The 14819-nt window shown below is 36.0% G+C and overlaps 2 protein-coding genes and 1 pseudogene across 2 annotated transcripts; 1 reads left to right on the top strand and 2 right to left on the bottom strand.

Moving 5' to 3' along the window:
• Positions 1–141: 141 nt before the first annotated feature.
• On the bottom strand, positions 142–1482 carry LOC103341394 (transcription factor ORG2-like). Its single transcript, XM_008244908.3, has 3 exons — positions 1153–1482; positions 513–872; positions 142–407 (listed from the first exon to the last, which is right to left on the bottom strand). The coding sequence occupies exons 1-3, from the start codon at positions 1456–1458 to the stop codon at positions 342–344; spliced, it is 732 nt and encodes a 243-aa protein (XP_008243130.2). The 5' UTR covers positions 1459–1482; the 3' UTR covers positions 142–341.
• A 4452-nt stretch (positions 1483–5934) lies between these two features.
• On the top strand, positions 5935–7681 carry LOC103341622 (putative polygalacturonase At3g15720; annotated as a pseudogene).
• A 4612-nt stretch (positions 7682–12293) lies between these two features.
• On the bottom strand, positions 12294–13861 carry LOC103342955 (transcription factor ORG2-like). The gene is made up of 3 exons (XM_008246620.3): positions 13518–13861; positions 12779–13138; positions 12294–12669 (listed from the first exon to the last, which is right to left on the bottom strand). The coding sequence occupies exons 1-3, from the start codon at positions 13830–13832 to the stop codon at positions 12604–12606; spliced, it is 741 nt and encodes a 246-aa protein (XP_008244842.2). The 5' UTR covers positions 13833–13861; the 3' UTR covers positions 12294–12603.
• Positions 13862–14819: the final 958 nt, after the last annotated feature.

The following is a 14819-nucleotide window of genomic DNA, read 5'->3' as shown; positions in this document are numbered from 1 at the left end:
TGGTCCAGGAGGAGGGGCTCTGAGCATCTGGCTTACGTTTTGGGATTGATTATTATGTTTTGAATGACAATTAGTACTTATATTTGATTATATTTAAAAGATTGTTATAGTTGAATAAGAATTAGTTGTACAATTTAATCGTATTGTATTATTCATAAATTTTTCTTATTAAAATAACTTAATGTTCAAAAGGCTTACGCCTCGCATAGCGCTACTAAAAACGCCTCGCCTATACGCCTCGCCTTTGAAAATATTGGTTGAGACTAATCTTCTCCATAAGTACCTGCTACAAACTGCACATCAGAACCAAACATTCCTATGGGAATAACTCCTGCCTTTTCTCAGGCATAGAAGGACATGAGCTTCTCGCTTATATTCTCACATTCTAATCTGTAACTTCTTTCCACCTGTATATAATATGAAGAAAAGATATATAAGTAGGGATATTCGTCGTTGTAAAAAAAATTATTTATATGGAACAAAGCTAAATATGTTGTACAAAATTAACATACCTGAAGATGTAAATTATAGAAGACCCTCTCTCCAGATGACTCCAAGAAAGAAGCATTTAGTACTTGAAGCCCCTCCTCCTCCAAATTTAGCAATATCTCAGATAATAGATTGTTGTGAGTCTTCAAGGTAGATATTTGAATTGCTACTTCTCTATCACTAAGCCGATAGGTTGAAACAGCAGATAATGATGAGCTTGGAGCTGTGCTTTTCATGTCCTTCTCCTCCTGCATCACATCTTCTTGCTTAGAAGCTCTTGATAAAAGCTCCTCCCTCTTTCGAATTAGTCCCTCCACTTGCTTTTGGAGCTCCGGTATGTATTTCAGCACTCGCGAAATTGTATTCGGAATGCTTAATTTTTTCTGTAACAATCACATGGAATTTTCACAAATGTGAGTATGTAGCAGTAGTATTCTGTACTTTCTTGTCTTTAGTATTGAAATCTACTAATAACAACTGGGAAATTTCTTCACTTGTGTCAGACTATTAATTCGGACTGTAGATATGTAGATAAGGTGAATTTTTGTTTGAATGTATAGTCCAAATTCATTGTCTGACGACATTTAACATGCAAAATTTCCGATGATAAATTACCAAACTAACGCAGTTCGATACTAATGAATGAAATCATTGTATACATACCGCTTGATCTGCAGGAAGCAGTGAACGCATTGAGGAATACAAGCTATTAATCTTCTTGCGACGATCACGCTCACTAGCGTTATGATTAAGCTTCTTAGCCACTGTGGAACCGCTGGAATTGTCCCCGCTGATAGTTGTGGAAAGATCGAGCTCAAATTGTGGCAGCTGAGATGGAAGGATATGAAGGAACGACTCTGCAGTTTGATCATTGGAACTGTCTCTGTAGAAGTACTTCTGCTCATAACCTATGGGATCCTCTGAAGGCCATCCAACGGTTGAAAACAAAGGAGGAGATAAAGCTAGCATGATGATGATCAGTTTGGGGCTGGTTTTGGTCTAATTTGCTTAGAAAGTGAGGTGACCATGTCAGTTATATATACAAGTTATAACTAGCCTTCGTTTTCATGATTCATCTCAGCATTTGTAAATTAAAATCTAGAAGATTAGTACACTTAACTAAATAAAATACTGGATTATAATAAAATGGTTGAGAAAATAACTTCTCAACTTCCACAGCGTGTGTGGGCATGTGCCTTTCTGTTGGGAAAGAGATCCAGGTGGATTAACCTTTAAAATAATAATAATAATAATTAATAATTAATAATTAAATTAGGTTCCTATACTTTTGGCTTCTATTTGATTTTTTTTTTGTTTCGAAATTTTGCTTCCAAAGTAAACAAAGATTTTAATTCTACATTTTGTGCGCTTTCTGTTGTTGGCGGACTCCTCCGTATTTTAGATTGAAATTAAGAATGAAATCTATCGCGTTTTTCTTATTAAAAAAAATTTAACATAATTTTCAAGTTGCAGTTTCTGGACTTTTTCAAAATTAAGAAGAGAGAGTGAGCAAAATAATTAAGCAGATTAATAAATGCTTTGCAAATGCAGATTGCATGCGCGTGTCATGAATAAAATACACGAGGCCTGGTGAGAGTTTGTTGCTTGCTCCACGTGCGAATGCTGCTTTGTCGCATGGAGAGCGCACATCGCTTCTTCTTCTCCTTTTTATTCCTGCAAGTTTATTAGCAGACTTGCAAACATGACGTTCCCTTTCTTGACATTTTGGCTTCTACTGTGTTTTTTAAGAATAATGGTTTCGAGTGTACATTAATTTATAAGGACAAAGCTAGTCATTGAAATGTTTAATATGCTGAAGTGTTTGGATAGACAAAGCTAGTCATTTGGTAACATGTTTTGTTTGCCAGTATTTCATTTGTTTAGAAAAAACCAATCGTTTTCCATAGGGTCTTTGATGGGAATGGTTGCTTTGCATGACTAGTCATCTACACTAGTCATCTGAATTGAATGGTTCTTATTTTTTTTGTGGCTTAAGACTCGAACACAACTTTTTACTTTCCAGGGTTTTTACTTGAGCATTCACCACTCTCTTATTTATTAGCTATGTCTTTGGCCGTCAAATCATGTTGTACATGCTTAATAGGGATCTCGTGCCTTTTGGTGAAATTAATTTTCACTCTCTAAGAACCAAGACCATCGGTTATGATACAAAGCACAAAGGCTCACTTGTCTTGTCCCTATCTCATTTACACCCTTGTTTGAACACTATTGTGTTTATGTATGATCGTGTTTGGATGATGCCACTTTGGTCCATGACCCGTCATCTTGATAAGTTGTGTTCCCACATTTAATGATTTAGCTTAACATAATTCTTGAAATGCTTACGAGTCTGTTGTGCTATATGAGTCGTTAAATTTTGGGGGTTTGAGATGCATTTGTTTTGGCACATTCTTGCTAGTTGTTTTATCATTTTCATATATCAATGTTGTCCTCCTAAGCCTTGTTTTGGTTGATTGCTCTCTTTTGTTTTTAGGATGTGTTTATGAAGTTGTTGGTCTTTTGATGTTACCTCAAATTTAAACATGCGTGACTAGTCCGTTTTACTTGAATTTGTTCCCACTGGGGCTTGCCCATTGTTTTCCTTGGCTTTTGATGGTTGGATTCTACCCGTAAACCTGAGTATTTTGAGAAAGAGTCAAACTCAAAATCTAACAATTCTCAATGTTGGTACAAACTAAATAGGGAGTCAGTGAAGCTTTATTTTATGCTACACACTCCACTGTAGCTAAAGAGCTCAAATAAGATATGAACGTTGTACACAATCTATTGTAATGAAAATAAATAGTTATTCAATCTAGCTTGCACGAAAATCGATAGCTTACACATGAGGCTCTTGTACATAATGATTAGTTCAAATTTGTTAACCTTTTTTGTAACATATCTTGGTCATTCTACAATCTGCAAAGATAAATTTAACCCAAAAATATAATGAAATTGATTCCTCCCTCAAAAGGAAACAAATTTGTATTGAAATTTCACCTAAGTAGACTAATGATTTTGCATATTTTACTGAAAAAAAAGAAAAACAAAAAAATTCCCTATAGCAAAGCACAGATATGTTGAGAAGAAACCTCCACAAATATCAATATTGCTCAGGGACATCACGGCTTGGAGCCATTCAACATGACTTGGGATTTGATAATGTTATTTGTTTATGGAAGTATAACGAAGGATTCACTGTTGGCGGAACAAACAATCAGTATTACATTAATACTTTAATTAGAAAATTTGGAATAAGTCCAAAATTGAGAACATATCATCGCATTTGTTGTCGTTGATATAAGTCCTTTAACTTTTCTACCAAATAGGATTACATTCCTTTTTTTTTATTATTATTTGATGTAGATCTATTATTGTTATTATTATTATTAAATTATCTAGTTGTTTCTATTATACGGTTGAAGTATAAACTATGTAAAAAATAATTTATAAGACAACAATTATGAGATCTACAATAATAATGTAGATATATTATTATTATTATTATTATATACTCTTGTAGATATATTATCATATGTTGTTGGTATATTGTCCTATTGACTATTGCATAGGTATATTATATATATATATATATATATATGTTTTTTCATATTTTTGACAATGTGTAATAGTATTTTATGTACTTTTATTTTTATTTTTATAGGTAACATACAATTGTATTTGTCTATTTTGGTATCCGACTTATGGGTAGTCCTCCAATTTATGTTTCTAACTTATAGGTAGTCGTCTAATTTATGTTCCTAACTTATAGGTAACATGTGTTGGATGCGCAAATCTTACGGCCTACGTTTGAGGCCGAAGGAATATACGTATGCCAACATAGGTCATCTTACTTGGGAGTCATTCTATAGTGAGGGCCTTATATATGGCCCTTAGATGAGATCATATATCTTAACCGTTGGATCAAGCTAACTAATTTGATCCAACGGTTAAGAGATAGGGTTGCACCTAAGCACCAGTTCTTCATATACGAATGTTTGTGAGTTTCAGAAATTGTACTTGTTGCCAGTTCCCCTTATCAGGAATTGATCAGGTGAACAACTGAGCAACCTTTTTCATAATTTGTCACATTTCTTTCAAAGTCTACTTTAGGTGCAACCTGCTCTTAATGACCCCTGTTATATAGTAAATGTCAAACAATCACATATACAAATTAGCTTGGTTCAATTTGAGACTTAATGTGCATTATTCCTTTATGCTAGCATTTCCACCTTTTTATTATTATATTTAAATCGCATGTCACCAATAATGGTAAGGAGCAAGTAAAGTCATTGACCAATCCTCTAATGATTCGAAAATCAGTTTCCTAAGTGAATATAGATGCAATTAATTAAAAATAAATCATTGCCATAATATTTGGAAGCTCATCTAGTTTCACCTTTTATAAATTATTATGTAATAAAAGTAGAGATGCGATTCTACCTTCAACATGGAAATTTTGATTAATCAGAAGAAGTATTTCGGTTAAGGTTGACAAAAGAAAGAAAGAAGAACAAAAAAGAGAGGAAATAATTTGAATTCCCAATTGATTGATTGATTGATTGATATTTTTTCTTTCTTTCTACTTTACGTTGTTTTTATCACATGCATGCATGCACTATATACACATTATATATATATATAGCTCTCCTCCCACCAACATTTCACTGTGATCTGAGTTATTTCTAGAGCTCCAAAGCCTTGCCTTTTTTTGTCTCTTGATCTAAACCCTAAACCCTAAACCCATTAGAAATGAAGGTCCCGCTTACCTCCACCGCTTTGGTCCTAATTATTTGGCTAATTGCTTCACCTAATCATTCATGTAGTGCTAGAATAGTCGTGCCAGATGATTTCGATTTGTTTGATTATGGTGCTGTTCATCACAACACCCAAACTGATGATGAGGGTTTTTCTAAAGTATATTTACACTATTTCTTCATCCTCTTTTATTTATTTATTATTTTTGTTTTGCCTTTTTTTAACCCCATTGATCTAATTTGCGTTTTCTTTTTAATTTTGTGTTTTGTATTAATTGTGCAACTAAAAGGAGGCCTCCCCAGAAGGATGGGAGACTGGTGCAACAACAAGAGATTCATTCAATCGTGCGAATGCTCAAACTGAAGAATATAATCCACAAGTACATAGTTCTTCATCTCTCTCTCTCTCTCTCTCTCTCTCTCTCTCTCTTCTCCCATTAAATTTTCTATTTTCTAATGAATTTTGTTCTTGATTGTGCAACTGAAAGCAGGCCTTCCTGGAAGCATGGGAAGCAAAAACAAATACTTTCAATGTGGTAGATTATGGTGCTGTTGGGAATGGCCTAGTAGATGATACAAAAGTATGTGTAATATATATATAATTTTTATTATATTGTTTATTTCTTGTAGCAAGTTGCCTATTTAACTGTGTCTTGGTTTAATTTTTTCAAACTCAAAGGCCTTCCTCAAGGCATGGGGAGCTATGTGTGCATCACCAACTCAAGGCACCCTTACCCTGGTGGTACCACAGGGCAAAAGATTCCTGTTAAATGCTGTGGCGTTTGAAGGGCCTTGCAGGGCTAGTAAAGTCAATTTCCAGGTAAACAAATGTCGATAATTCACATTAACTTAAAAAACTAAAATAATAATTGATGCCTATATTGCTATTACTATTGTTTATAAACTCTGTACGTTTTACAGATACAAGGGAGTATTGTTGCACCGAATAACATTGGTGCATGGACAAACAAGGAGATGTGGATTCAGTTTTCGAATGTACAAGGTCTATCAGTCAATGGAGGAGGTCGAATTGATGGAAATGGCGCCGTTTGGTGGAAAGCTTGCGGTAGCAAGGGCTGCCAGAGACCAACTGTATGTTAATGATCCGAACCGTAAATTTTTTTTTTTTTTTTTTGTCAACTAAAATTGAAGTTTAAACTGTTGGTTAGAATTAGTATTTAATAATTAATGCATGGTGGTGCAGGCTCTCCATTTCAACAAATGTCATGGCTTCCAACTGAGTCGTCTGGCATTTTCAATAGCCCTAAAAATCATATAAGCATTTGTAGCTGCAATGGCCCCCGAGTTTTCGGTCTCTTAATTTGGGCTCCTGAAGACAGTCCAAACACAGATGGAATTGATATTTCCCACTCAACCCGAGTCACAATTCAATCTTCTCATATAGCAACTGGTAATTATATATGGTAAACCTTTTCGTAATTAGTTTTAGTTTATGGTGGTATTGGCGTAATTATTATTTGTTTTGCTATATATATATAGGTGATGATTGTATTGCCATCAATAGCGGTTCATCTTATATCAAGATTAGGGATATAAATTGCGGACCAGGCCATGGGATTAGGTAATCATTCATTCATTTTAATTACATGAAAATGGCTTAGTTATTAATTAATTAATTAACTGATTTGTATGTGTGTGTACATGTATGTATGTAGTATTGGCAGTCTAGGTGAGCATGGAGAATACAGTCAAGTGGAAGAGGTGCAAGTGAGTAATTGCACCTTCAAGGGGACAACAAATGGAGTGAGAATCAAGACATGGGAAGTAAGTGAGAGATGCATCAAATTGAATTGAATGAGAGAGTAACTTAATTGATTTTGTAACTAATGTGATTTCTGTACGAATTGAATGAAGGGCGGTTCGGGATATGCTAGGAAGATCACTTTCGAGGGGATCACATTTGAAGACACCAAAAATCCTATCGTAATAGACCAGCACTATTTCGCTAAACCTACTTCAGCAATAATGGACATAAGCAAGGTGAAATAAAATAACATAATAAATTGATTCTCAAAATAGAGCAATATGATATGATTTGTAACTAATAATTAGAGTGATTATAATTGTGTAATTTGGATTGTGTAGTCGGTACAAGTTAGCGACGTGACGTACCGAAACATAAACGGAACTTGCGCTGATGAGAAAGCCATAACTTTGGCCTGCGCAGGGGGCGGATGCACAAACATTGTGATGGACAACGTGACCATAAAATCGGATCTTCCAAACAAGAGGTCTTATGCTTACTGCGACAATGCCCATGGCACCTCGTCCTTCTCTGTGCCTTCTGTCCCATGCCTTTCGCATTGACATAGCTCCTATCCCTAGCCTTAGCCCTAGCCCTAGCCCTAGCCCTAGTAGTTGGTGGCTTCTATGTTTTTTGGGTTTTTCTTTTTCCTTTTTAGTTTGCTGATGTAACAATAAATTAATTAGTAAGAATGGAATCATTTATGTTTTGGTAGCTCCTTCAATCAATATATAGTTCACATATTATATAGCTTTCCTCTTCTTCAGTGTCAAATTAATTCCCATTGATTTTTTTTTGAAAATATATTTCGTTGACAGAGCTAAAAAAGGAAGAAGAAAAAACATTACAGCGCTCTTGCCTTAATTGCTATAAAGGCTTGTATTCTGACTCCAAGCTTTGCCTGTTTTCTTCTTTCGTAAAGGAAGGAAATATTTATATGGAAACAAAATTCAAGGAAAACAAGGTAAATTTTCAATTTTAGTTGGAAGAAGAATAGGATGGGGGGGTCACTGAGATTCCAAATGTCACCAAACGAGTGACTATGAGACCCTAGTGTTTTTTTTATATTTTATTTATTTATTTAAAATTATTGATATTTATTAATATATTTATCGGATAATATATATTTATTAGTAAATATATTTTAACTTAATATTTTTAATTAACTTTTCTTGTGTGTAATATTGTTTTAGGGTAACTTTCTTGGTTACTAGCATCTATGCACAAGCTCTGTGCGACTTAGAGGTTTCTCGTGTTATTCTTTGCAATTCTATTTGTATTTGTTGAGAGACTTTCTATTATGCAAATATTGAATTTGTTGCTTCATTTGCACCCGCTATGTACAAACTCAAAATCTAACCATTCTCAATTTTGGTACAAACTTAATAGGGAGTCTGAAGCTTTATTTTATGCTATACACTCCACTGTAGCTAAAGAGCTCAAATAAGATATGAACGTTGTACACAATCTTTTATAACCAAAATTAATAGTTATTCAATCTAGCTTACACGAAAATCAATATAGCTTACACATGAGGCTCTTGTACATAATGATCAGTTCAAGTTTATAAACCTCTTTTGTTTCATACCTTGGTCATTCTACAATCTGCAAAGATAAATTTGACCTAAAAATATAATGAAATTGATTCCTCCCTCAAAAGGAAACAATAGGATAATAGACCTAATTGAAATTTCACTTAAGTAGACTAATGATTTTGCATCTTTTACCAAAAAAAGAAGGAAAAATTAAAAAACAAATGTTCCCTATACATATAATGAAGGATTGACTGTTGGCTGAACAACAATCAATATTACATTAATATTTTAATTAGAAAATTTGGGATAAGTCTAAAATAATTGAGAACATAAGTTGGGTTTAATCCTTACATTTGTTGTCGTTGATATAAGTCCTTTAACTTTTTGCCAAATAAGATTACATTCCTTTTTTGTATTTTCTGATGTAGATCTATTATTATTATTATTATTAAATTATCTACTTGTTCTTATTATACTTGTAACACCCCGACTCCAAATTAAATCCCATATTTAAATAATTGGAGTGAAATTACGAATTTACTCGTGAGATAGGGGTATTTTAGTCATTTTCTTATTCAGAAGGAATTTGGGAATTCGGCTGTACCATTACGTAGAGCGGCGACATGAGTCCGTAGACGAGTAGTGGGCTCGAATCAAGCTTATAACGAGAGAATCTGATCCAAATACCTCATCGCTGTACCGTAAATATTTCAAAAGGGTTTTGTTATAAGTCGAAATAACCTTCACTTTCTCTCTCCCCTCCCGTCTCTCTCTCTCTCTCTCTCTCTCTCTTGATTCACGGCCGTCCGCCACCGCATGACATGAGACCGGTCACGTTCGAACCGGCTTGACGTCCCGGTCACGTCGCACCCAAAGTCCTAGAAACCTCGAATTCCGCCACGGTTTCGGTTTGAACAGGGTTTTTCCCGCGTTGCGCCACCGCCTCCGTTGCCCAATATCGGTGAAACATGTATGGTTCCTCACCTATTTTGTGAGCTCTAGCTTCCTGTTGGATAGGATTGGATCAATTCTTAACGTAGATAACTCGATTTAGAATCTAGGTTTTGGCCGGATTTCGGGGTGAAATTCGCCACTTGCCGTCCGAATTGGACGTTGCCGCAGTTGAATAAGTTGCTCCACTCGTTGAATAGTAGCTGTATCCAGAAGGGTGGCTCTTGATTTTGAAGTTTTCGCGATCGTATCGCTTTGGACACCCCAGCGGCCGGCGTGTGGCGGCGTGTGGAATGTAGCTCGGGGCATTTTGTCCCAATGGGATCCCCTTGATGTCACGAGCGCGTAAGTGTGCTTGGATTTCAATTTGGATATCGTTAGAGTCCCGTACGGATATCGCATATTGCGTATTATCCGGGTTTGCTAGGTTTGGACCGTTGGATGGTCCTGAATTTATTCTATGTAAATCTAGACATCGTTAGAATCATGTAGGATTTGACGGATCATAAAACGGAGTCCCGGATACTCGAAAATGCCAACCCTAGGGTTAGGTTTATAGTAACCGTCCGATCGTGCGATCGTGAGCGATCCGACCATCCGATCTGGACCAAACTTGCAGGACGTGCATCGTAGACCTTGTAGAACCTATAGGAACTTTCGGATCAGAATTTGGAGGTCGTGGGCCCCACAGGCCCGTATGACCAAGGGTGGGTAGTTTGACCCCAGGTTGACTGTGAAACTTCCTAGGTAGTGTTACCTTCCCAGGAAGATTAAAATGACCGTAGTGACAGGTCTTGATGTTATGTGGGTTATGGGGGATTATCGAATGCTGGATGCTTGTTAAGGTGTTTACAGTATTAGAAATAAATGTATATAATTAGGTGTGTATAGAAATGTATAAAAAGAGTTTAGAATGTCAGTTTGAAGTGCTATACACACTATCCTATGTACCTCCTTGGATAGAGATGATACTGTGTAAGTCCCATCTTGTGCTTGTGAGGTCGCATGAGGCGTAGGATTTTCCGGCATGTTGACAGGCCCCATATGCAGTGTTGGATTTATCCAGCGTATGGGGAGGTTCTACAAGATGGGATAATTGTGAGGTCACACATGTCGTAGAAGTAGCCGGCGTGTTGAGGCCCCATATGCGGCGTTGGTCGTCGTACCGGCATATGGGGATATTGATATTGTGTTGAGGTCGCATGTGTCGTAGGAGTAGCTGGCGTGTTGACAGACCCCATATGCGGCGTTGGTCGTCGTACCGGCATATGGGGATATTGATATTGTGTTGAGGCCGCACGTGTCGTAGGAGTAGCCGGCGTGTTGGCAGACCCCATATGCGGCGTTGATAGTAGTATCGGCATATGGGGAGTTATTGTGAAATGATGATGAGGTCCCACGTGTCGTAGGATTAGCCGGCGTGCGGACAGGCCCCATACGTGACTTTGGATGTTCCGGCGTATAGGGAGATTTTGTGAGTATTTGGGAGATAAATATAAGATTGTGATTGTTGAAATATGATTTAGAGAAAAAAGGTTTTAGAGATAGAATTACGTGTGGCTTGATCCCTCAGTAAGGGTACGTAGGCAGCCTAGGATAGCGCCTAGGTGTAGCCGCCGGTTAAACTTTACTTTTGTGTGTTTTGAGTGTGGTGCGGACCTTGTCATTGGTCCTGAGATTCAGGTGAGGTCGAGAGGTGTTCGTGTTAGGAGGTTGAATCCTCATATGTAGAGATTGGGAAAGTTAGAGGTTGTAAACTTTGCTTTCGGCATTCATAAGTGTGCTTGAACTTATTTTTGCCCTGTTTAAGGTATTTTTATTTAAGGACTTTGTTGGCAATTCTATTTCGGAATATTTGAAGGACGGAGGCCAATTAGATGAATTGCATGTTGTTATCTTGTGCATACTGCCGGTTGGATTATATCAAATGTGTTTTATGCAGGTTGAACATTTGGGGAATGTTCAATTTACAGAGGAGGCTCTGTTGAATTTTTGGCAGAAAAGTCTCGTACCCTTACTCTTTTAAGAGAAAGAGGATATAGTTTTCAGAGTTGGGCCCGACATTTGGGTGATGTCGGAATTCCTGAGGTTAAATCTCAGTTCGGGAAATTGGGCGGGTTCTGTCAATACCGTTGAAGAATAAATCGTGTAAAAAATAATTTATAAGACAATAATTACGAGATTTGCAATAATAATGTAGATATATTATTATTATTATATACTCTTGTAGATATATTGTCATATGTTGTAGGTATATTGTCCTAGCCTATTGCATGGGTATATTATATATGTGTTTTTTTATGTTTTCGACAATGTGTAATAGTATTTTATGTACCTTTTTTTTTATAGGTAACACACAATTTTATTTGTCTATTTTTGTATATGACTTATAGGTAGTCTTCTAATTTATATTCATAACTTATAGGTAGGTTTTTATTTTTATAATGTAATCCTAAGTTAGACTTATAGCATGTTTACTAATATGTAATTGGGTGAGGAGTAATTGAATTGAGGAGGAGTTGGATTGAGGAGAGTTAGAATCCGGATTCTGATTAAAGTTGTTTACTAAATCATATAAGATTGGAGTAGGAGTGATACTGATGCCTTATAAGTTGTTTACTAAATTCTCATGAATATGAATTGAAACCAACCTGATTACTAAAATTCCCTTATTGTTGGGTAAAAGCATATGGCAAATCTGGAATTTTAAAAATTGTGTGTGGATATAATGGGTAAAAAGAAAGGATTCATGATAGGTTAGTTCTCTAAAAATTATAGTATCACCTCTCACTCAAGAGTCCAATTCCTCCAAAATAAGGAGTTGAATTCCTAATTTTGTGTGATGCCCCACTTACATTTCATTCCTCTATATGAAGTTGTTCGTAATCGGAATCCAACTGTTATTTTGATTCCGACTACTAGATATGTGGAAATGACATGGAAATATATTAACATAAATTTAAATTAACTAAGGGATCCCATGGTTGACACTAATATCTCCGTAGCCCTTCTATACACATACACTTCAATTGAACGAGGAGAGAGCAATTGGGGTAACATATTCTGTCAGCACCAAAACTGCTGTGGGAATGACTCTTTCCTTTTCTCAGGCATAGAAGGACATGAGCTTCTCGCTTAAATTCTCACATTCTAATCTATAACTTCTTTCTACCTGTATAATCGATAATGCATAAACAAAAACATAAAAAAAACATATCAGAATGGATTGAATCTAAACAGCAATAGAAATAAGCTAAATATATATGGAGTACAACAAATACCTGAAGATGTAAATTATAGAAGACCCTCTCTCCAGAGGACTCAAAGGAAGAAGCATTTAGTATTTGAAGCCCTTCCTCCTCCAAGTTTAACAAGATCTCAGATAATAGATTGTTGTGGGTCTTAAAGGTGGATATTTGAATCGCAACTTCTCTGTCGTTAAGACGGTAAGTTGAAACGGCAGATAATGAGCTCCCAGCTGTGCTTTTCATTTTCTTCTCTTCATGCAATTCCTGATCTTCTTGCTTAGAAATTCTTACCAAAAGTTCCTCCCTCTTTCTAATTAGTCCCTCCACTTGCTTTTGGAGCTCTGGTATGTACTTCACCACACGCGAAATTGTGTTTGGAATGCTTAATTTCTTCTGTAACAATAGCATATGGAAATAGTTTCAGAAATTGTGAGTACGATTCAGTACTTTCTCATGTCCATACTGAAATTTACTCGAGAATTGGATAATTCACAAGATTCAAGGTATGTTGAAGTAAGAAATAAAGAGAGGGTTGAAGGATTTTTCATTTTGCGCGGATTAGAAGGGACAATATATATTATAAAGTCTTGATATCCTACTATTTTGTGGGGATTAGAAGGAATGCGATTCCTTTATGACTAATTCATATTCAACCTTCAATTTGGACACAATTTTGAAGTTGGCCTCTGTTTCTTCTTTCAACATACCTCATATCATAGTGAGTTATCCAATCCTAAACATCAAGAGTGGCCTTAATAAATTTCGTACGTACCATTTGATCTGCAGGAAGCAGTGAACGCAATGAAGAATACAAGCTGTTGATCTTCTGTCGACGATCACGCTCACTAGCATTATGGTTAAGCTTCTTCACCATGGTGGAAACGCCGGCGTACTCTCCGCTTACAGTTGTGGATGGTGTGGACCGAGCAGGCTCAACTTGTGGCAGCTGAGATGGAAGGATATGAAGAAATGACTCTGCAATTTGATCCGTAAAACTATCCCTGTAGAAGTAGTTCTGGTCATGACTTTTGGGATCCTCTAAGGGCCATCCAATGGTTGAAAACGAGGGAGGAGATAAAGCCAACATGATGTGATTATTTGGAGATGTGTAAATGTCTAGTTTGCTCAGAAATTGAAAATGATCATGTCATATATATACATATAAATAGACAGAGGCATTTTTAAATTTAAATGTAGAAGGTGACTGATTTTTAATTAATTATATAAAAGTGGCTTGTTTATAAATAAAATAAAATTTAGATTACAATAAGAAATGGTCGGCAAAATGACTTGGCAACTTCCACTGCGTGTGTGTGTGGGCATGTGTGACATGTCTTCTGTTGGGAGAGAGATCCAGGTGGATTAACCTGTAGGTAGTTAAGTAAAAACTGTACTATACCAAAGTATTTTGGACGTTCGAAAAAATCAAATTCATGGTGAGAAATGTAAATGTTAGTATTCTACTCATTTCATTTTTATTAGATCAAGTTGAGGTCAATTGGCAATGGGGGAGTTGTCCAACTGAAATTCCTATTTTTCAATGTGAACAAATACTCGTGTGTGGGTTCATGCGGCCGTTGGACCCAACACGAAAGTAATCTTCCCTAATACCATTAAGAAAGTTGACGTTTCATTCCAAAATCAATTATTGATTCCTTATAAGCCTATGCAAAATCGCTTTCGATGTACCCTCAACAAGTAGGATCCATTTTGTGGTTGCTGAAATTTTTGTCTAGAATTATCTTTTACAAGTCTCTTCTTGCAATGGGAATTATGCAGACGACGGATCAGGCACAAGATCTAACAAGCCAATCAGAGTTTATCCACGAACGTTAATATAAACAATAACTTCCCAAGCTTTTGGCTTTCGAAACCAAAGGTTGACATCATTTTATTATTATTATATAATTTCCTCAAAATTACAAAATTAATTAATATTTAAGAATATTCTGGAAGTGCAGACAGCGCGTGCCATGCATAACATACCATGTGCTTAAGTTGTGTATCGCATGGAGAGCACACATCCTTCTTATTCCTCATTTTTTAATAACAAGCTAATTAACAAAGATTTAAC

Source organism: Prunus mume, linkage group LG8, assembly GCF_029339155.1.
Source record: "Prunus mume cultivar Tortuosa linkage group LG8, ASM2933915v1, whole genome shotgun sequence".
NCBI classification, from domain to species: Eukaryota; Viridiplantae; Streptophyta; class Magnoliopsida; order Rosales; family Rosaceae; genus Prunus; species Prunus mume.
The sequence above is the reverse complement of the archived record's forward strand: the minus strand, read 5'-3'. Positions and strand labels throughout refer to the sequence as shown.

Bases quoted from the DNA above. Each gene is read 5' to 3' on its own strand.
- LOC103341394 (XM_008244908.3), bottom strand. From the start codon at position 1,458: ATGCTAGCTTTATCTCCTCCTTTGTTTTCAACCGTTGGATGGCCTTCA. The intron at 873-1,152 runs GTATGTATACAA...TGATTGTTACAG, and splicing joins TGCTTCCTGCAGATCAAGCG to AAAAAATTAAGCATTCCGAA. The intron at 408-512 runs GTATGTTAATTT...TATTATATACAG, and splicing joins TCTATAATTTACATCTTCAG to GTGGAAAGAAGTTACAGATT.
- LOC103342955 (XM_008246620.3), bottom strand. From the start codon at position 13,832: ATGTTGGCTTTATCTCCTCCCTCGTTTTCAACCATTGGATGGCCCTTA. The intron at 13,139-13,517 runs GTACGTACGAAA...CTATTGTTACAG, and splicing joins TGCTTCCTGCAGATCAAATG to AAGAAATTAAGCATTCCAAA. The intron at 12,670-12,778 runs GTATTTGTTGTA...TCGATTATACAG, and splicing joins TCTATAATTTACATCTTCAG to GTAGAAAGAAGTTATAGATT.